Source organism: Euprymna scolopes, chromosome 22, assembly GCF_053919585.1.
Source record: "Euprymna scolopes isolate OS-2025 chromosome 22, ASM5391958v1, whole genome shotgun sequence".
NCBI lineage: Eukaryota > Metazoa > Mollusca > Cephalopoda > Sepiida > Sepiolidae > Euprymna > Euprymna scolopes.
Genome location: NC_136503.1, coordinates 102,489,247 through 102,511,746, shown reverse-complemented (window position 1 = coordinate 102,511,746; position 22,500 = coordinate 102,489,247). Strand labels below are relative to the sequence as shown.

At 34.9% G+C, this 22,500-nt stretch overlaps 1 protein-coding gene and 1 pseudogene across 1 annotated transcript in view; both read right to left on the bottom strand.

Moving 5' to 3' along the window:
• LOC145243750 (glutamate receptor 4-like) overlaps positions 1-18,472 on the bottom strand; it is a 39,952-nt gene extending 21,480 nt beyond the window's left edge. The window contains exons 1-3 of the mRNA XM_080106794.1: positions 18,417-18,472; positions 16,139-16,232; positions 4,399-4,720 (exon numbers count right to left, since the gene is read on the bottom strand). Of these exons, the coding sequence (XP_079962920.1) occupies positions 4,399-4,720; positions 16,139-16,232; positions 18,417-18,472 (472 nt within the window). The remainder of the gene's footprint in view (positions 1-4,398; positions 4,721-16,138; positions 16,233-18,416) is intronic.
• Positions 18,473-19,067: 595 nt separating this feature from the next.
• LOC145244049 (5S ribosomal RNA) lies at positions 19,068-19,184 on the bottom strand (annotated as a pseudogene).
• Between the last annotated feature and the right edge of the window lie 3,316 nt (positions 19,185-22,500).

The following is a 22,500-nucleotide window of genomic DNA, read 5'->3' as shown; positions in this document are numbered from 1 at the left end:
AATGATGAGCAACAATGAATTCATAAATGGCGCGAATGAGAGAGAGAGAGAGAGAGAGAGAGAGAGAGAGAGAGAGAGAGAGAGAGACGGAAAGCCACAGCCGACAATGCCTGTACCCGGCAAAACACTGATGTAATGAATAGATTATTTGGAATCTTGGAACTACTGTCAGGTGTTAATTTCACAACGTTTCGGTTGACGGTAATCTCCGACTTTCTTCAGGTGAGTCTTGTAAAACTCAGGAATCTTTCTGTCGAACTTGGGAATCTGCACGGAATTTCGAACGGATCCTTTTAGTTAATCCACGGGGGTAGTATGCTCTCAGTCTGTCAGCCATAACCAGGTAAAAGTTCTCGAGAACTGAATTTTACCAAGTACTTTATCCACTACGCCATGAGTACTTGCTGTTGGTTAAGTAATTAATTAATTATTAACCTTTGATGATTAATTATGAATCAAATAAAAACATACCTTGTTTGTTTTAGATAAGATTCTCATGGGAAGTCATATTGACGTTGACAAAGAAATCAATTAACACAGACACGAGAAGACGGTCTGTTTTTATTTATATGTTGACACAAACAGACAAAATGAACGTAACCACTCGTTTATACACAGACAAAGGGAAGATAACTTTAAGTTACTCCAAAAAATCCTTACATCACTAAAAAAATGAGTATAAATCTGAAGCCGTAAAAAGGGAGACAACTTTTGCAGTACTAAAATCCATATTGAACTTTGATAATTTCAATAATTGCAGACAATTCTATTATAACTTTAAGGGCCTTAAATCTATTTTGTTTTTAACACTTAACTCTAACTATCACTATTTATTACTATATATTATTATATTCCCGGCAGAAAGATTCCCGAGTTCGACAAGATACACATAAAGAAGGCTGGAGGTTACATCGACCGAAACATTGTGAAAATGACACGATGAAAGCAATAGTCTGAAGAATCCAAATAATATGAACGCTATTGTTGCGATTGATTGAGATTGTCGGACTGACTTCCTAATCTTGGTTGTTATAGTCACAACGTTTCGGCCGTTTTGCCCTCCGGCCTTCATCAGGTGTTTTGTATCGAACTGGGGAACCGTTTGTTAAGAGTCTCGAACCCAACCCTTTATTATTATTACGGGGGTACTGCGTTCGGACTCCAGCTAGACTCTGGGGCATAGTTGTTGATTCTCTGTTTTGAATGTTACTTTTTTTACTGCCTTCGTTCAGGACTGAACTCAGCACCTTTGGATATCTGTAAACTTTGATACAATGTCTAGGACCACTCGGCCATATGTCACTAGGATGAAGGCCGGAGGGCCAAACGGCCGAAACGTTGTGACGATAACAACCAAGATGAGGAAATCAGTCCGACAGTCTCAATCAATAAAAACACCTCATCTAAAAAATACAGACAATTGCTATTGTTTTGCTTAAAAGAATGGCGCCCCGACCTGGAATGCGACGGGGCTGCTCAGGTAATTTTTAAAAGTGTAGAGCGCAAATATTTTTTTTACTTGTTTTCTCCTCAAACAAAGACATGTTAATAAGTAGTTCTGTTTCGGTGAAAATAATAAAGAGTAGTAAAAATCAAACGAATCTGACATGAACAAGTTTTCTTTCTGATAACATCCGACATTTGGAAAAAAAAATACTGCGGGGCTGTTTCTCAACTGAGTACAGCATGGTGGTCTTCAAGTCTAATGAAAACAAATACTTGTGCCTTCCTTTGAGAAAATAAAGTCATATTCTGCCTAGTCAGGCCAATGTTTCTAATCAATTTGTGGTGGTGGTTATCAACTCTTGTCCTCAAGTGGCTTTCAGGCCTTGATAAGTAGTGATACATTAGCAAAAAAAAAAACAAAACAAAAAAAACAAAAACAAAGCAAAAAACAAAACGCTCACCATTAAAATTGGGCCTAATATGTTAAACTGAGTTTTTTTTTTAATTTTAATTTTTGTGTATTAGTCTAAAATCGTCACGTTGCTAGAGGATTCAATTGTTTACAAAATATAATAAAATATTTTAGATTTTAAAGTAGGGATCACTTTTCTATATAAAATCCACGTAAAATGAACCCACATTATAAATTTTAACGATTTGTTTTTTTGTATACACTTATTGAGGAGGTCGCTCTTTTTTGTATTTTTTAATATAAATAAAAAATGTTTTAAAATTGGGCTTAAGTAGGCACCCCCTCTCACCACACAAACATAAATAAAAATTTAAAGAGGTAACCATGATAAAAGAGGCTGGCCGAGAGAAAAATCATTTAAAATTTACAACAGAGACGAGATGGATCAACCAACCTCATCATCTCCCCTTCTTTTTGAGTTGGCCTTGTGCCCAAGTTTTTTGTTCACTTTCCCAATTGTATTTTTTTTCATGTGAATAAAAAATTTAATATCTCAAAGTGTAGTATCTGTTCTTCAGATGCTGCACTTAAGATAATTTGCACCAGTCAATGGAGGGGAAACCCTCTATACTGGGATAATTATTTTTGGTAACCAGAGTGCCCCCCTTTTTGCCTACCTTTAGGGGAGCTGGTTTTTACCTCACATTAAAAACGGCCTTGTGCCTTATTTGCTTTGGTGGGGAAGCAAATAAATACATCAAAGCCTTTAAAATTTCTGTTCAAAACTGGGAAACAATAGCGAAACGCTGGCCCAGATGGAAAAGGCGAGTTAAAGGTGGATCTGAAGTTTTTGGAGGGGAAAGAATCGATCATGCTGAACTCAAAAAGAAATCTTAGGAAAGTCAATGTGTCAGTTTTACCTGATGTGTTAAAAAGTTGAAAATGTGAAGCTTGTGATTGGATACTCCCCTCGAAAGCTGCTTACATTAACCACACACACACACACACACACACACACACACACACACACACACACTGTGGACAGAGGGAATAAAAAGTGGAGGCAGAAGTAAAACTCAACCTCGTGCAAGTCAACTACTGGCCTGAAAAGTCACCTTCGGGACCATAAACGTGGATTGGGTCTCACTGACGATTCACCCAGCAATTGATGAGCATTGAGATGGCTGATGTCAGTTAAGATTAAGCAATATATATATGGGTGTATCTGTGTGTGTGTGTGTTTGAACGTGTGTGTATGCGCGAGTTTGCTTATGTGTGTTTGTGTATGTTTGTGCGTGTGTTTGTGTGCATGTAACTGCTTCCTTTTACTGACCTTCTTGTAGGGAACAAAACCGAACACAAGTAAAAGGTTTACAAGATATAATCAAGTGTTTTAGATTTTCTAGTAGGATACCACTTTCCTATATAAAATATATAATTCAAGTAAAATGATAACCTACTTTCTGACCATAATAAATTTTAACGATTTATTTTTTTCTTTTTATGCACTTACTAAGAATGTCATTTTTTTAAAAAACATTTTTAGCTAACATTTATGAGTGGCAAATCGCCTTCCTATATAATTTCAATGGAAAATGATCACCCATCTCCTGACCACCAGCTTTGATAAGCAGTAATCCATTAGTAAATAAAGCGGAACATTTTTACTTGGTTTCTACCTTAACATTTTCCTCTTAAATTACGACTTTTATAGGTTTTCGCATTTGGGCAGGAGCTGCTAAAAACAGCCTATCCTGCCTTGACAGAGTACAAAATAGACTTCGTGGTTTAGTGGGGGATGCCCTTTTCTCTACCCTGCAACCCCTCTCCCACAGAAGAGATGTTGCGAGCCTATCCTTGTTTTATCGTTATTTTCATGGCAGGTGCTCGTCTGAACTCCAATCCCTGGTCCCCCCTCGCCAATCTTTCACGAAAAACACCCGTCTAGCTGAATCCATTGTGAAAAATTTCCCCCACTCTATATCTGTGCTTAAATCAAAACGCGGATTCCATGAACAAAGCTTCTTTCTTAGAACTGCACGCCTGTGGAACTCTGTTCCGTCTGCCTGCTTCCCTCCGGACTACAACTTGGATGTCTTCAAGTCCAATGTTAACAAATTCCTAATGAACCGCCCCCTTAAGTAAACACTTCATCAAATCTCCACACTAACGTAATGTACTTGCAATAACCCTTATCCCTGAGTGGCTCCCGGGCCTTGATAAGTGGTGATCACTGTGTAAAAAAAAAAAAAAAAAAAAAAAAATACTGGAAATGAATATCGCATTTAAAATTTTCAAAATAAGTAGTTTTCCGGATTGTTCTACGTACAAGCGCGCATATTTTTAAGTCGTCATTTAAAAAAATGTTAAGGCCGAAATCAAGTAGAAATAACCAATAAAGCATTGATTTTTTTTAAAAATTGCCCTTAATATATTAAACCGAAATTGTGTTATTATTTCTGTGTGTGTGTGTGTGCGCGCGCATGTGTGCATGTGTATGTGTGTGTTCGTGTGTGCGTAAATCGGTTCTTTCTACTGACCTTCTTGAAGGGAAAAACTGAACATGAGCCAAAGGTTATATTTATAACTCCGGGTTGGTTTTGGCACCTTGTCCTTCCCCCGTAAGTAAGAGCTGCCCCGATTGACGAGGGTTAGTAGGACGAAACTGATGACGAACGATACGGCAAGGGCGACCCACGTCGATTCGGCGAAAACGCGGAAGATTTGCAACAGGTCGCTCTGTGTGCCGTTGGGACGTTTCACCAAGATACTCAGGCGATCTTCAGTATAAGGCTGCGTAAAATCAACCACCGTAAACCGTTTGTAGTTCAATGTCAGTGGGTTTACTCCAAGGTCAACTTCCTACGAAAAAAAAAAAAAAAAAAAAAAAATTAGTGCAAAATAAAACATCTTTCACAATATTTAAAAGATACAGAAAAAAAAATTGTTTCTGAATTTTTTAGATATGGATTTTTTATTCGTATTATTTGGATTTTTTTTTTTTTTTTACACAGTGATCACCACTTATCAAGGCCCGGAAGCCACTCAGGGATAAGGGTTATTGCAAGTACATTACGTTAGTGAGGAGATTTGCTGAAATGTTTACTTAAGGGGGCGGTTCATTAGGAATTTGTTAACATTGGACTTGAAGACATCCAAGTTGTAGTCCGGAGGGAAGCAGGCAGACGGACCAGAGTTCCACAGCCGTGCAGTTCTAAGAAAGAAGCTTTGTTCATGGAATCTGCGTTCTGTGTTCTCATCTTGAGTATAAATTTCGCTTATGCTTATGTTTTAACGTTCGTTTTTCTGTTTTCTTTTTTACTTCGCTTATTCTTATGTTTTCATTAACACCCCAACCCCCGCCGACCACACACACCTCCAAACACTCGGGCAACGCCGGGTACCCTCCCCCCCACCCGCTAGTATAATATAAAGCTGAACGCCTCTGTGTGTGTCTGGTCACGAATAGGTTCCTATATGGTTGACTATTATAGAAGATTGATCACATATAATGATTTAAGATGTATCGAGACACAGGAAAGGGTATGTTTGATCTCTCATAATGATGATTCATTAAAATTGTGGGGTCTGCGTACGCGCCTGGTCCACAGAGTATGGAAATAAAAAATTTGAAAATTAAAAAAAAGACGTTTAAAAGTGTTTTCGATATAGATGTACATAAGAATACTTTGATAATTGTGTTTTAACTTAAATAGGGATGATATAATAAAATTGTGGGGTCTGCGTTCGCGCCTGGTCTCCATAGAATGGAAGTAGGCACAAACTTTAATAAAGACTTTTCATATCTATCTGCGTAAGTATACTTTGATAATTATGTTTCAGTTTGAAGAAATATGGTATAATAAAATTATGGAGTGTTCGTTCGAACCTTTGACTGTTGAAATCTTGTTGAAATCGGGACTCTTTCTGTTAAACCCATGAATCTTTTTTTCTGCCAAACTCGAAAATTTTCACAAAATTACGAAAGGAACCCTTTATTTAATCCACGAGGGTAGCATGGTCTTGTTCTATCAGCCATGACTGTGTAGAAGTCCTAACTAATTCGCAGTTGTGTTTTATATATACAGTTGTGTCCAAAACTAAGGGACAAAATTTTAAAACCTAATATTTGTTAGAAATAACAACTGTGAAAAGTTGAAATTTTGACAACTGGTAGTCGTTATCATCCATAATAACATACTAAAATTTGAATCATTTGCAAAGGATAGAAAAAGAATTATAACAATTATTTATTTATTTTCAAAATAGGAACGTCCAAAAGTAAGAGACAAAATTGAGAAAAACAATGTAAACAACAAAAAAAAAACAATAAAAATACATGTACAATCAATATTTAGTAAATGAGCCCTTGCTCTTAATGAAAGCTGCACATCTTCAACTACAAGAACGAATCAGTTCTTGACAATCCTCGATACTAATTTTAGACCATTCTTCTTGCAGCTTCACCCACAAATCCTCCATGTTAGTGGGATTTCTTTCCATAACTTTCACTTCTAAGGTCTTCCAAAGATTTTCTACTAGAGTTAAGTTTGCGGTGGCCAATTCATAATTTCGAAATCTTGCTCGCTAAGGTAACTCATTACCACCATTGCTTTGTGACATTATCTTGCATAAAGGTAGCCCTATCGAAACCTGAATTCTGAATGATTGACACACCATGATCTTGAACAATGATTTTTTTTATAGATCTGTGTGTTTACATGAGTTGTAACCGGACAAGAGGTGTTGTACTTTGGCTAGAAAACATTCCAAATACGATTACGCTTCCGCCACCAAACTCGACAGTTTTCTTAGTAAACTTTGCACTTAATCTTTCACCAATACGTCTCTTTACATTGATTTTTCCCACCATTTCCAAATAAATTAAACTTTCTTTCATCACTGAAAAATACTTTTGCCCAATTTTCATTTTATGTCCAAATTACATACCTGTTTGCAAACTCTAATCTCTCCTTTTTATTCTTCGAACTAACAAGTGGTTTCTTCCCTGGAGTTCGATTAAACAGCCCTATTTCTTGCAATCGTCTAGAAACAGTCTGTCTTGACACATTAACACATGAGGTACTATTCATAACCCTTTTAATTCCTGTGCAAAACTTCAAACGGTTCTTTAATGACATACGCTGCATTATTCGATCTTCTCTTGCCGAAGTTTTAAAAGCACTAACTATTTTGCTAATATCATTGTAGGATTTAACAACCCTGCCTACAACACTCTTGGAACGTTTCACTTTCTCTTAAATCTTTCTAATGGTGTGTTTTTCCTTGTGTAGCTTCACAATAGCTTGTCTAACAGAGTAATCAAGTTTTGGCCTTTCGCTATGATGCCGACTGATGCAACGTTTGCAAATGACTAAGTAAGACTTATTCTTTAGAGGAAATCGAAAAATTTGAATATAGCATACTGTTTACATTGTTTTTCTCAATTTTGTCCCTTACTTATGGACGTTCCTATTTTGAAATTAAATAAATAATTGTTGTATTTTTTTTCTATCCTTTGCAAATGATTCAAATTTTAGTATATATATATATATGAGCGAAAATGTATGTATGTATGTATGTGTGCATGTTTGTGTGTCTGCTAAAAACTTTCGACAGACTGAACAAAAATTGACAGACTTGGTCTCATATGAAAGCGCCATCCTTCGCCCGACAAATATAGAAAAATTGACCAAAAACGTTAATTTTTGCACCCTAAAATCAACACTTTTCTACAGGGGGAGGGTAAGCAAAAACCGTCCTCTCATGACGAGATCAGTTCTACGCATGCGTCAGACGACGTCATAACCTGATTTAGTTTAAATATTTGGAGAACTGACTCAATTTCATGTACGTCGTGTTAGCTTAGTTGGTTAGAGCGTTGGGTCATTAACTAAACGTTTTGGGCTCGAATCGTGGTGTGAGATGTCTTTTTTTTCGATTTTTTAAATTTTAATATTGTAGCAGGGTTATTTAAGCCATTTTTCACGTAACGTTCGTTTTTCTGTTTTTTTTACTTCGCTTATTCTTAGGTTTTCATTAACACCCCCACCCCGACGACCACACACATCCAAAAACACCCGGGTACCCACCGATTTTTTAAATTTTAATATTGAAACAGGCTTATTTAAGCCATTTTCACATGTTTGTTTTTTGGGGGGGGAGTTATTTTTCAGAAGTTTTAACGTTCGTTTTTCTGTTTTCTTTTTTGTTTTTGTTTTTCAGATTTACATTTAACATCTTTCGTTTGCCTTACGTTAGTTTTGTTGTGTTTTTTGTTTTGATTAATCCAAAAAAATATTAGCTGAAGGATAAGTAGATAGGGCGTGGTCAATTTTCTCAGATATGCTTTTAAGGATAGTAACTCTGCTATTGTAGGGCGACAGAGAGTAAATATAAATGCAGCAGTTTGAGCAAGTGCAACCCGGAAGCACATACAGGGCAAGTTAGGATCTTCTCTTGAGATGCCCCTGCCACATGGAAACCCAACTTTTATATAGGCACATATTCCATGGACATGGCGATCTTGGGGGTCAGATTTGGAAGTTAAATTAGAGTATCCTTTAATTACGAACTCATCGAGGGAAATAGTCTGTCCAATGCCAGTTTCACTTAGAAATAATGTCTGGTTTAGTCTCGTGTAATTGAGTTTCAACATCTGGAAGGTTAGAACGTAGACCCCTGATGTTCGAGAAGGAGACATGGTAGTGGGGGTCTACATTAGAAGTTGGAGATCCGGAGTTAATCGTGTATTTTTTATGGAAACTTTTCATGATGGAGTTTTGGGAATTGTGGACTTGGTCGACTGACTTGCTTGAAGCAGGGCAGAGAGGGAAAGTAAGAGAGAAATAGAAATGAAGAAATATTTTTTGTAGCACATGAAAAGATAAACAATTACCCACTAATATGGCATAGAGAGGCCCCACCAGAAGCTACTGCATGGTCCAGAAGCTATTCACAAAATGGCAATACAGCAGCCCCAGTTCTTTGAACCTGCTGATAGGACAACCTCCTTAGTGGTTAATCCAAAGTTTGGGTCCCTGACTCTCAGGCAGATAACGTCAGCCCAGATCAAACGTTTACCTTCAGCACCCTTACTAGTTACATGGCAACAAGGATAGACATAGAAACAGAAAATTTCCTACATCTCTGGCGGCTGTTCACGCAAAATATTGCCAACCTAGAATACAGCCTTTTCTTCTCCCTTTGTCAGAAAAATCACTCATTAAAATACGATGACTGAGGGACAAATAAAGAGAAGCGAGAGTAACGGGAGCTTCCGATAACGAATCCACAATGCATTGTCTACTCTCCATTAAAAAAATATCAACTATTGTACTTAATAAAAGTCCATTTGGCGTGTTTACGGGAAGATATGGTGAAAGATTCCCCTCTCACTAACTGAAAATGAATACAATTACCTAATCTGTTTAGGCTATCAACTTGGAGCATATAAACATTTATGGACAAGAAAAATCTATTATAAAAAAAACAAAAAACAATACAGATTCCAAATGAACTTGCCAGATAGAATCGGCACATTTTCCACGAGAAAACATTTCGTTTAAAAATTAAATTATTTCAGTTTTGTTAATAAAATTGTATTTTTATAAAAAAAAAAATATTTCGTTTTTTTTTTTTATATAACAATACAAATTGTTGAATGTTATTCTTTCAATTAAAATTAAAATTATGTCACACTTGGGCATCCGTAACTTTCACGAAGTAACACGTATTTTAAATACATTAGGTATATTAGAATTTTTGTAGGAATTTTTGACACCCCTAACACGAAACTGCGAATAAAATAAAAAAAAAACTCGTAATTTCTCCTTTAAAAGCGGGTTGTTTATTTTCTTTATGGATTATACTTCAAAAATAAACTATTAAAGTTGTATAAAAAGTAATAGAAATAGTATTTTTTTTATTTTTAAAATAAACAGTAATGAAATTAATTGAATTTTACGAGTTCAGTATTTTTCAATCTTTAAATTTTAAAAATCTATCAAAGTTTTTCTATTGATTCTATTTTTACGATATTTTCAGAGTCAATGTGAAATTTTATGCTTTTTCCAATAAACTGAATATAATATATTTTTTAAATTAACGCCCCCCTATTTTGAAATGTTCTATTAAAAAGTAAATAATTAATTTATGTACCAAAGTTTTATATATCACAAATTTAAAATAAAAGATCAATAAATAATATATTCTAATTTAAAACAACAACAAAAAAAAAATAGTTTTTTGGAAATTTACCTGTAAAGTCCGAAGCTTAAAACCTTTTTTTTTTTAAATCACGTTGTTTTTTTTTTGTTTGTTTTTTTTTTTTTTAATAAAACCTTGGTCCTGGCTCCTTTAATTGAAAAAAAATTTAGGGGTTGAATTACATTTTTCGAGTAGTTATAAGCTTGGAAAGGCAGGGGGTCGAATTATTCAATATTTTTCACGAAGTTTCTGACACACCTAGACGCAATTAAAAAAAGATTAAAACGGAAAGAAATTTAAATTTCCGTTCCATTTTTAAAACAACAGTAAAATAGAGACTTCTCCGCAAGTTTTACCTAAAAAAACAAAAATAACATTAGAGAATAGAAGGTGGAGAAGAGAGAGAGAGAGAGAGAGAGAGAGAGAGAGAGAGAGAGAGAGAGAGAGAGAGTGTGTGTGTGTGGGGTGTTAGAAAAAAAAATTAAACGCCGCACTAAATAAGGTTACCTTTCATACAGGTTTTTGTCCTTCTAGGTCAACATATATTTATGTTTCTAAAAATACTTTCATTATAAATATTATATACTAGCATTTTAGCCCGGCGTTGCCCGGGGGCTTGGAGGGGTATGTTGAGCAAAACAAAAAAAAAAAAGCGGTCAATTTTTTAAAATTTGATCCCTATTATGACCCCTTTAACATTTATTGTTTTGGGCTCAAATCAAGTTATTAAGTTAGATCCATGTTCAAGGAACCTATATCTAAAATTTCAAGTGTTTAGATCCAAAAATGTCAGAGGAGTTTGGTAGAGTTCTCAAAGGTCAAATCGTTGAACTTTGATCTCTTAACAGCCGAATTTCTGGCCAAAAACGGATTACAAAGATTTTCCCAAATATCAGTACTCTGTATATCACATTTCGAGTCTGTACACTTAAAATTGACAGAGTTATTGTGTAGGAAATGTACACAAACACACATGCACACAGACAGACACTTTTACTTTTATAGATATATAGATTACTAGCATGGGTGCCCGGCGTTTCCCGGGTGTTTGGAGGTGTGTGTTGAGCAAAAAAAAAAAAAAAAGGAATAGTAGGGAGGCAGGCTCGAACCCGTACTGCAAAGGAGAAAAAGAACGGGGAAAATATGACGTCTTTGCTGTTACGACCACTGCCAAACCGGAAGTAACATAGGTTTAAATTAAGACTGGACAATCGAAAAGAGGGATGATTTTCGAAAATATCGGCGAAAAAAGCGACCCCTCCCTGTAGAAAAGTGCCCAGTTGAGGATGAAGAAATTAATATTTTTAGCCAATTTTTCGGTATTTGTCGTCTGAAGGGTCGAGCTTTAACACGATACTGAGCTCGTCAAAATCGGTCACCTCTGTCGAAAGTTTTAGGCAGATATGCAAACATACATACATACATGCATACATTTATATATTGGTAGCTCAAATTTTCGACCCAAACCGATTAAAAAGCTTGGCCTATCTCTGAATACCTTTTATGTAAAATTTCAAATGTTTAGACCAGAAATTGTCTGAGTAATTTGGTAAAGATCGTAGAGGTCAAATGTTTTTTAAATTTGACCCGTTTTTTGACCCCTTAACATTTTTTGTTTTGGGACCAAGTCAAGTTATTCAGTTAGATCCATGCCCAAGGAACCTATATCTAAAATTTCAAGTGTTTAGACCCAAAATTGTCAGAGGAGTTTGGTAGAGTTCTCAAAGGTCAAATCGTTGAACGTTGATCTCTTACCAGTCGATTTTCTGGCCAAAAATGGGTTACAAAGATTTTCCCAAATCTAAGTACCCTGTATATCAAATTTCGAATCTGTAGACTTAAAATTGACAGAGTTATTGTGTAGGGAAATATACACGGACATACAGACAGACATAAACTTTCACTTTATATATATTTATATATATATATATATTTAGTAATGTGATTGATAATTTTTTTCTTTCCTGTATTTTAATTAAACTAGTAATTTCACTATTACATTAAAATACACTCTGCTCTTTAGACTATTGTTCTAATCTCCTTTAAATTATGTATATATATATATATATATATATATATATATATATATATATATATATATATATATATATATATATATACTAGCATTTCAGCCCGGCGTTGCCCGGGTGTTTGGAAGTGTAAAAAAAGCGGTAAAATATTTTAACTTTGACCCCTATTATGACCCCTGAACATTTATTGTTTTGGGCTAAAATCAAGTTATTAATTTAGATCCATGTCCAATGAACCTATATCTAAAATTTTAAGTGTTTAGACCTAAAATTGTCGGAGGAGTTTGGTAACTTTTACTCCTCAACAGCCAAATTTCTGGTCGAAAACCGATTACAAAGATTTTCCCAAATCTCAGTACCCTGTATATCAAATTTCGAGTCTGTAGACTTAAAATTGACAGAGTTATTGCGTAGGAAAATCCACACACACACACACACACACACACACACACACGCATAGACACGTTCACTTATATATATATATATATATATATATATATATATATATATATATAATAGATTACATATTATCTAATTGTAAATATGTCCCTCTATACATTGTTTTTGTTATCGAAATATTTTAAATAAACATTGACAATCGCATCCACAAATCATCCAGCGTTTTCCGGGATACCAATATTCAACACGGAAAGGGTAAGATTGGGGTAGAGATCGTGGGTGTGTGTGGAAGTGAGGGTGGAGGGAGAAGCTGGAAGCGAAGTGGTTCTAGAAAAATAAGATGAAAATTTAATATAAACATAATTTTTTCTTTGTAGCATTGTTCCTTTTTTTTTTTTTCACTTTTACAGATTTTTTTTTTTTTGGGGGGGGGGGGGGTGGCGCTGAAAACGAAAATTACGTTTAAAATTCCGGCAAACGAGTAGTTTACAAGATATGAAGAAATGTTAGTTTTTAAAAAGTGGGGGATCACTTTTCTATAATAATTTAACGTAAAGTGAGCACTCCTTTATGGCCACCTTTTTTTGGGGTTGGGGTTGGGGTTGGGGTTGGGGTCAATGAACACAATTTAACGTAAAATAAGCCCTCACGTTTTTTTTTTGTTGGGGGGGTTGGTCAACGTAAAATGGATAATTATGGCCTGGTAAACCAACACTAATCTCGATAGATGTTATTTGTTATTTTTTTGTATGATTGAGAAGGAGTTGAACAGAGAAGATGTTTGTTCCTTTTACATTTAAACTTCTCCATGCCACTACAGTCAGAGAAACAGGAAACAGTAAGGGAATTCCAAAGTCTAGCAGGCCGAGGAAGTGAACTATTAGAGTAGAAGGTTTTCTGGCATATCTAGACATCAAAAGTTAAGGGGTGGGATTTTGCTGGTTGTCGTATTGGTCGTGAATATGTATGTCAAGGGGAAACAAGAGCTAGGAGTATCCTACAACTTTACAAAACCAAATTTAAAAATAAATTATTTTTTCACCCCAAACAAGACACATTGCTACTTTGATGGAAGTATGTGGGACAGAATTTGCAGAAATATTATGTAGGGAGTTGAGCATCAAGGTGTCTGTTCACATTACACTTGAACTTAGGCCCACAATATTAATGCTGGAGTCCCTCAGAGGTCCATCCTGGGCCCAACTCTCTTCCTGATCTACATCGATGATCTCCCAAAACATATACTTAAATCATTCGTTGACATCTATGCTGATGACACGACCATCTATGGCAACACATCAAAGGCCGTAAATGACAAAGTTCTCTCTGATTCTCTCTCCTCTGATCTTGAGCGCATGGTACAGTGGAGAAAGAGGTGGCCGGTTACTTTTTATGCATCTAAAACCAAGCTCCTATCTTTACATCATCAACGCTCTGATCCCCATCTAACATCAATTGAAATGGATGGCTCTCGTCTAGGGAAGGCTCCATGTTTTGATAAGCTTCTGGGCTTGACCTTTACTCCTGACCTAAAATGGAACACGTACATAAAGTGAGTTGCCAAGGTTGATGGTAAAATGGTAGGATCCTTCTTCCACTCCAGAAGATATCTCACTGCTGATGCAATTCTCTACGTGTATAAAAGCCAAGTACGTCCAAGAATGGAGTACTGCTGCCACATCTGGGCAGGAGCTGTTAAAAACAGCCTATCCTGCCTTGACAGAGTACAAAATAGACTTCGTGGCTTAGTGGGGGGGTACCCTCTTCTCTTCGCTGCAACCTATCTCTCACAGAAGAGACGTTGCGAGCTTGTCTTTGTTTTATCGTTATTTCCATGGCAAGTGCTCGTCTGAGCTCCAATCTCTGGTCCCCCCTCGCCAATCTTTCACGATAAACACCTATCTAGCTGAAACCACTGTCATTAATTTTCCCCACTCTTTATCTGTGCCAAAACCAAAACGTAGATTCTATGAACAAAGCTTCTTTCTTAGAACTGCACGCCTGTGTAACTCTGTTCTGTTTGCCTGTTTCCCACCTGACTACAACTTGGATGTCTTCAAGTCCAACATAAACAAATACCTGATGAACCGCCTCCTTAAGTAAGACACTTTATCAAATCTCCAATACTAACGATTACTATGATACTATCCCATTGATTACTGTACACACAATAACCCTTATCCCTGAGTGGCTTCAAGGCCTTGATAAATGGTGTCAAGGGGGAATAAGTGATGTGAGTAACCACATGCATGGAGTATTGTTGTCACTACTCCCCCTCTCTCGGGGTAAAAATAGTAAAATCAAATAGGTCTCGCACTATCGGCCAAGCTCCAACCTCTGTCCGACTGTTGCAATGTTGTACAGAGTGGAACGATAAATTTGCCACAGTAAAACAAAATAAAAACACCAGTACAGCTTTATTTTAAAACTTTTATTGAAAAAAATCAATTCACGTAACTTCATTATATAGTAGAGTTGACATCTATTCAATATAGTCGCCTTTAGCCTCAATTACTGCCCCGATACTGGTCTGGAACTGGTAGCATGCCTTTTTTAACAAGCGTCGTCAGGAACTCGGTGAATGACGTCGATAACACTGGCTTTTTTGTTGTGGGAGGTCATGTTGGTGATGTTCTCAACATATGACCAAACAAAGTAGTCCAGCAGGTTCAGGTCGGGCGATGAGAGGGACCAGGAAGAGAAGGGCACAAAGTTGCGACACTTCTTCTGAAACCAAGCCTGGATCTCTTTGGACTTGAGAGTCCTGCTGCCACACCCAGGGTCTGCCAGCGGCCACCTGATTACATCAGGGGATCACCACACTCTTCAGCATATCCAGGTACACTTTGGTGTTTATTTTCAAACTTTGGTGGCATGATGTGGTCCTCACTTGAAACCACACCAAAGACGATAAATGTAACTGGAAATTTCATTGAGCTGTGCCCTCAAGCATTGAACCGTCTGGATTTGCATTTCGGGGGTGGTGGAAATAACTTTGATTGCTAGAGAGCATGAGTTGTACAGTGGTGCATCTCCGATCTCACTCGTTGAACATTGTGTCAGTTTCAGACATGATAGTAGGCTCCTGTCGCTCTTGGGATTTGTACACAACTGGCCAACTAGTAGATAGTCTGCAACAAAAATAGAAAACCGGTTTTTATCGAATGGGGAAATGGAATCATGTCGTCTTTTCTAGGGCGACAATTTTATCATCCTGTCCTGTATTCCTACACCTGCTTTACAAGTACTTTAATAGAATGTGCTCTTATGGAACCGGTGACTCCTCGACGTACTAATACTCGCTACTAAAATAACATTGTTGACATCCCAACATGACGGAAAATCTTTTACTCTATTAGTTTATTCGCCAGACTTTGGAATTCCCTCCATGTTTCCTGTTTCCTTCATCTGCACAAGTTTAAATATAATGTGAATAAACATCTCACTGCTCAACAGAATCCCCTGTCAGACTTTACCCTGTCTTTACGTTCCAATCCAATTAGAATCCCCTGTCTTTACGTTCCAATCCAATTAGAATCCCCTGTCTTTACGTTCCAATCCAATTAGAATCCCCTGTCTTTACGTTCCAAATGGCAACATGCCATGTTTGGAAATGGAAACAAATTATAAAAAACGAACTTACATTTCTGGCTGTCATCCCAATCACACCACTCCATTCGCCGCTCGTTTCATTTTTCATCCCAAATTGACCATCCGGTGTTACGATCAGCTCATATCTGTAAAATATGAAGTTTTTTTCTTTTTTCATTCAAATAATTTAAATCAATCATTAGAAATGGTGAACATCTAATTTGCATAAACAGTTAATAATAAATCAATGGGTGATGTTCCTATTTACAATGCCTCCCCACGGGACAGAGTTAGACACCAGGATCGTTTTTTAACGTGGAGAAAAGGAACAAAAGTAAAAATTGCCTCAGTCCTGAAGGATTTCTCCTCCACTGACAGAGAACAAGAAATTGAAGTGTAGATCTGAAGAACAGATACTACACTTTGAGGTATTTATATGCTCCCCAAAAAAATCGGCCTTGTGCCTAATTTGCTCACTGAGCAAATTAGGCACAAGGCCGATTTTTAAAGTGAGGAGTGAAGGGGAAATGGGAACCAACTCCCCGGGGAGTAGGGGAGTTGGATAGTGACAATTGGTATGAAGGGTTGCCCCTACATTGACCAAGGTCTTATATGTGGGGTCGCCCCCACATATGGTCTTTGCTTGCAGTATCTGCTGAAACAGATACTACACTTTGAGGTATTTATTTGCTCCCCCACTGAGCAAATTAGGCACAAGGCCGATTTTTAAAGTGAGGAGTGAAGGGGAAATGAGGACCAACTCCCCGGGGAGTAGGGGAGCTGGATAGTGACAATTGGTATGAAGGGTTGCCCCTACATTGACTAAGGTCTTATATGTGGGGTCGCCCCTACATATGGTCTTTGCTTGCAGTATCTGTCGGAACAGATGGTATTTATTTGCTCCCCTACTGAGCAAATTAGGCACAAGGCCGTTTTTAATGTGAGGTAAAAACCAGCTCCCCTAAAAGTAGGCAAAAAGGGGGCACTCTGGTTACCAAAAATAATAATTGTCCCAGTATAGAGGGTTTCCCCTCCATTGACTGGTACAAATTATCTTAAGTGCAGCATCTGCCGGAACAGATACTACACTTTGATCTGGATCCGAAGGCCAAGATAAAAGAATGTTTGATGTTATACATTTGTAATTTTATTGTTCTACTTCCTTGCGGAAACAAAACACTCTTTAAAATGATATACAAAGTAAAGGTATTATAACGAACACTTATTTGAAAATACATCATTTGAAATCAAAATTAAAACAATCTGCAAGAACTTTCACGTCAACCTTTGGATGATTGGAACTATGGTTCTCATCTTGAAACCTCTTTCTTCAGGTGTATCTTGTCGAACTCGGGAATCTACACGGGATTTTGAACGGAATCCTTTATTTAATCCATGGGGGTAGTATGTTCTTGTTCTGTCAGCCAGTGGATAGAGTACTAGGTGAAATTCAGTTGTACAAGTTACATTCCTAGAGATTTACGGTTCAATCTACAGTGCGGGTGACCCAATAATACAATTGCAAATTACTTAGGGCTGTCACCCCCTCATAGCTGATGGAATGAGGTCAAGCTGGCGAAGAATACAAATAATACGAATAATCAATCCTCATCCAAATACATGTGAAGTGACGTCATCGGTAAAGAAAAAAGACTATAAAAAGGAGAAAGAGAACGATCACGTGAGATAACGAGGGTGACGTCACGGTCGTAACAATGAGGAAATAAATATTGTTGTTACAAAGAAAAAAACGAGTTGGAGTTCTTTTCTATTTTTTGTCTGCTTTGCGACTGAAAACTACAACGTGTTGGTTCCTGGACAACGTTACCCACTTATCAAGGCCCGGAGGCCACTTGAAGATAAGAGTTAATGGTAGTATGATGGTGGTCGTGACAACAGCATTGTAATCGATAGTGATTATTTAAGGGGACGGCTCAACAAGAATTAGTTTACATTGAACTTGAAGACGACCATGTTGTAGTCAGCTGGAAAGCAGGGCACTGGAACAAAGTTCCACAGGCGGATAATTCAAGGAAAGAATCTTTGTTCATGGAATCTGCGTTTATATTTATGCACAGATAGAGAGTGAGGTAAATTGTTGATAGTGGTTGTAGCTAGTCGAGTGTTGTTTGTGAAAGTTTGGCAAGGAGGGGGCATAGATTGAAAGGCCGTTGAACATTTGCTATGGAAATAACGATAGAGCAGAGACGAGATTGCAACGTTGCAGGGAAGAGAAAAGGGCATCACCTATCAGGGTTCGAAGGTAGGTAGGACGTACTTGGCTTTTATGGAGAAATGAAATGACTGAACAATGTTGTTGCAGGTCTCACTTTTTTATGGAAAAGATTTCTTCCATCCCTAACCCTTGAGCCCCCTGGAGGGGCATAGGCCATCTACAACTTTTGTAGATGTTTTTATAGCGAGGAGTTCTTGTTATAGGGTGAGGGTGCTGGCCCCTCGCTCAACGTTCCCAGAAGGTACATACAGCGCTTAGCCTTCGCAAATTGTCACTCATCTGGTACTGGCCAGACTCAACGTTGCTTAACTTCGGTGATCTGGTGAGAACCGGTGTGTAAAAAAAATTAGCCCCTGTGAGTTAAGGATAAACAGCTGATTCTAAGGATGCGTAACACATAAAATAAAGAACAAAGTTATACAAAAAAAAAACAAAAAAAAAATCAGAATGCAGATAATAGAAAAGAATTCAAATTATAGAGATTCAGATTAGAAAATTTAATGACATATTTTCCAAGACTATGACAATTGTTATATTAGGAATAAGCGTACGGTGGCGAGAAGGAACCAGACAAACATATAGGTTGAAATTTTAAATAATTGATTTCTCAATCATTTCTTAAAAAAAAATAAAAACTTAACGAAAAGTAAAAACAACCTGAAGTGTTCAAAGTTCGTAAGGATGTGAGAATGTTCAGGAAAGAAGATTTTCGGCATAAAGTTAATGTTTGTAGCTTCCCAGAAGGTACATACAGCGCTTAGCCTTCCGAAATGGTCACCCATCTGGTACTAGCCAAGCTCAACGTTGCTTAACTTCGGTGATCTGACGAGAACCGGTGTGTCAACGTGATTGTGCCGTACATTATATTTTTATACTTAAATGTTTTTGTCATTCTTGTAGGCAGAGCAAAAAATACGAAAGGCGTTCCAAAAGTATGACACCCCCAAAGTGTTCAGCAAGCTTTGTGATTGAGGTTTGTTGGGGTTAGAAGTACGGCACAATCACTTTGACACAAAAGATTTCTTACCTGAAATTTAAACTCAAACTGATGTGGTTGAGCATATCGACATTAAATCCGACATATTGCGGAGGGTGGCTGTCTTTTATTCGACTGATGTAGGGTTCCATCTAAGGAAGAGGAGAGAAAAAGAGAGAAACGATTGGTTGGTTGTTACCAAACATTGTTTTCATTTATCCAATTATGAGATAGACGAAGAAGAAGAAGAAGACGAAGAAGAAGAAGAAGAAGAAGAAGAAGAAGAAGAAGAAGAAATGAAATAGGGAAGGAGATAAATAAAAAGAATAAAAAGGAGGAGGAAGGGGAGAAGGGGGAAAAGAAGGAGAGGAAGTAAGATCAATGAAAGAAAGATGATTAAGAATAAAAACGAAAAAAAAAATTGTACTAAGGCAGAAAAGGTACCGTGCTATTTTTTAAATAGTATTTTCAATTAAAATTCAAGTTTTACAATATCTTTTTGCTTATTAAATTGTTAGGTGAAAGTACAGAATAGTTACGAAACAACCTTCTCTAATTCTGTTAAGAATGGGTTCCCATTAGGTTGGTGCAAAAATAATGTGTTTTTTCGACGTTCAACTTCAAAAGATCATAAATCCTTTCATAATAACCTTTATTAACCAAATTAAAAACCATTAGGTTCGACACATTTTTGCTAACGAGAAACAAGTTTATTCATCCCATTAGCAAAGAAATCCAGAATTCTGGAAGCGATGAAGTCATTGAAGACCGATTCGGCATCATCTCGGCTTTTGAAGCATTTTTCACGCAGGAAGTTGTCGAGATGCTTGAAAAAGCGATAATCAATGGGTGAGAGGCCCAGTGAACATGGCGGATGAGACAGAGTCTCTTAGCCCAATTCGTTCAGCTTCTGCAGAGACAGTTGAGCAACATGCGGGCGAGCGTTGTCATGGAGGAGAATTGGTCCCTTCATATTGACCAGTCTTGGGCACATATGTTGGAGTTTCTCTGGCATCGAACGTCGCCGGTTGTCGTAGAGGATCCACTGCTCATCACACGTCACAATCCGCTCGAGAAATTGATTGTTTTTGTTGCACAGAAGGAGCATAGAAGACACCTCAACATGATGACGTTTTTGATTATCTGTTAATTCATGCGGTACCCATTTATCAAACTTTTTTGACTTCCCTATTTGCTTTAAATGATGAACGACTGTTGAGTGGTCGACTTACAGTTCAGCAGCAACTTCTCATGTGGTTTTGCGAGGATCAGCTTCAATTAAGACTTTTAAATATTCGTTATCAAGCGTGATCGTCTTCATCTTCGAGGCTCTCTTCATCATTGCGAAATTTTTTGAACCACCGTTGTGCCACACATTCGTTGGTGGTTCCTCGGTCAAAAACATCATTGATATCACAAGCTGAATAATAATAATAATAATAATAATAATAATAATAATAATAATAATAATAATAATAATAAAAAGAATAATAATAAAAATAATAATAATAAAAATAAAAATAATAATAATAATAATATTACTACTAATAATAATAATAATTATAATAAAATAATAATGATAAAAATAAAAATAATAATAATAATAATATTAATAATAATAATAATAATAAAATAATAATAATAAAAATAAAAATAATAATAATAATAATAATAATAATAATGATAATAATATCATTAATAATAATAATAATAATAAAATAATAATAATAAAAATAAAAATAATAAAAATAAAAATAATAAAAATAAAAATAATATTAAAAAAAAAAATAATAATAATAATAATAATATTAATAATAAAAATAATAATAATATTAATAATAATAATAAAAAGAATAATAATAAAAATAATAATAATAAAAATAAAAATAATAATAATAATATTAATAATAATAATAATAATAATAAAATAATAATAATAAAAATAAAAATAATAAAAATAAAAATAATAAAAATAAAAATAATATTAATAATAATAAGAATAATAATAAAAAGAATAATAATAAGAATAATATTAATAATAATAATAAAAATAATAATAATAAAAATAATAATAATAATAATAAAAATAAAAATAATACTAATAATAATAATAATAATAATAATAATAAAAAGAATAATAATAAAAATAATATTATTAATAATAATAATATTAATAATAATAATAATAATAATAAAAATAATAATAATAAAAATAAAAATAATATTATTATTAATAATAATAATAATAAAAATAATAATAATAAAAATAATATTAATAATAATAATAATAATAATAAAAAGAATAATAATAATAATAAAAATAATAATAATAAAAATAATAATAATAGAAATAAAAATAATAATAAAAATAATAATAATAAAAATAATAATAAAAATAATAATAATAAAAATAATAATAAAAAGAATAATAATAAAAATAATATTAATAATAATAACATGATAATAAAAATAAAAATAATAATATTAATAATAATAAAAATAATAAAAATAATAATTATAAAAATAATAATAATAAAAATAAAAATAATATTAATAATAATAAAAAGAATAATAATAAAAAAATAATAATAAAAATAAAAATAATAATAATAATAATATTAATAATAATAAAAATAATAATAATAATATTAATAATAATAATAATAATAAAAATAATAATAATAATAATAATATTAATAATAATAATAAAAATAAAAATAATAATAATAATAATAATAATAATTAAAATAATAATAATAATAATAAGGATGATGATGATGATGATAATGATGATAGAAGGGGTGATGGAGAGAGTCCAGATTAATTTTATTGGAAAAAAAAAAGAAACACAAGGCAAATAATATGACTGTTGAGAAAAAAGTAAAAAAATAGCAAGATGATAAAATGATTGTGGAAGTTGAAGAAGATAAAAGTTGTGATGCGGGGAGTGAGAAAATAACAAAAGGATTTGACAAGTGGATTGAGAAAATTGGGATCCATTTCAATGTTGGAGTACTTCAAAAGACTACCTTGTTGGGAACCACTAGAGTCTCGCAGAAAATGCTGGAAGACGGAAAAAAAAAAGATGTGGATAGCTTATATTTATTTGTTATGAACCTCTAATCAGTATAAAATCGGCAATACCAACAGCCAGACACAAAATGTGAATAATAATAATAATAATTCTGATTTCGTTGATCAA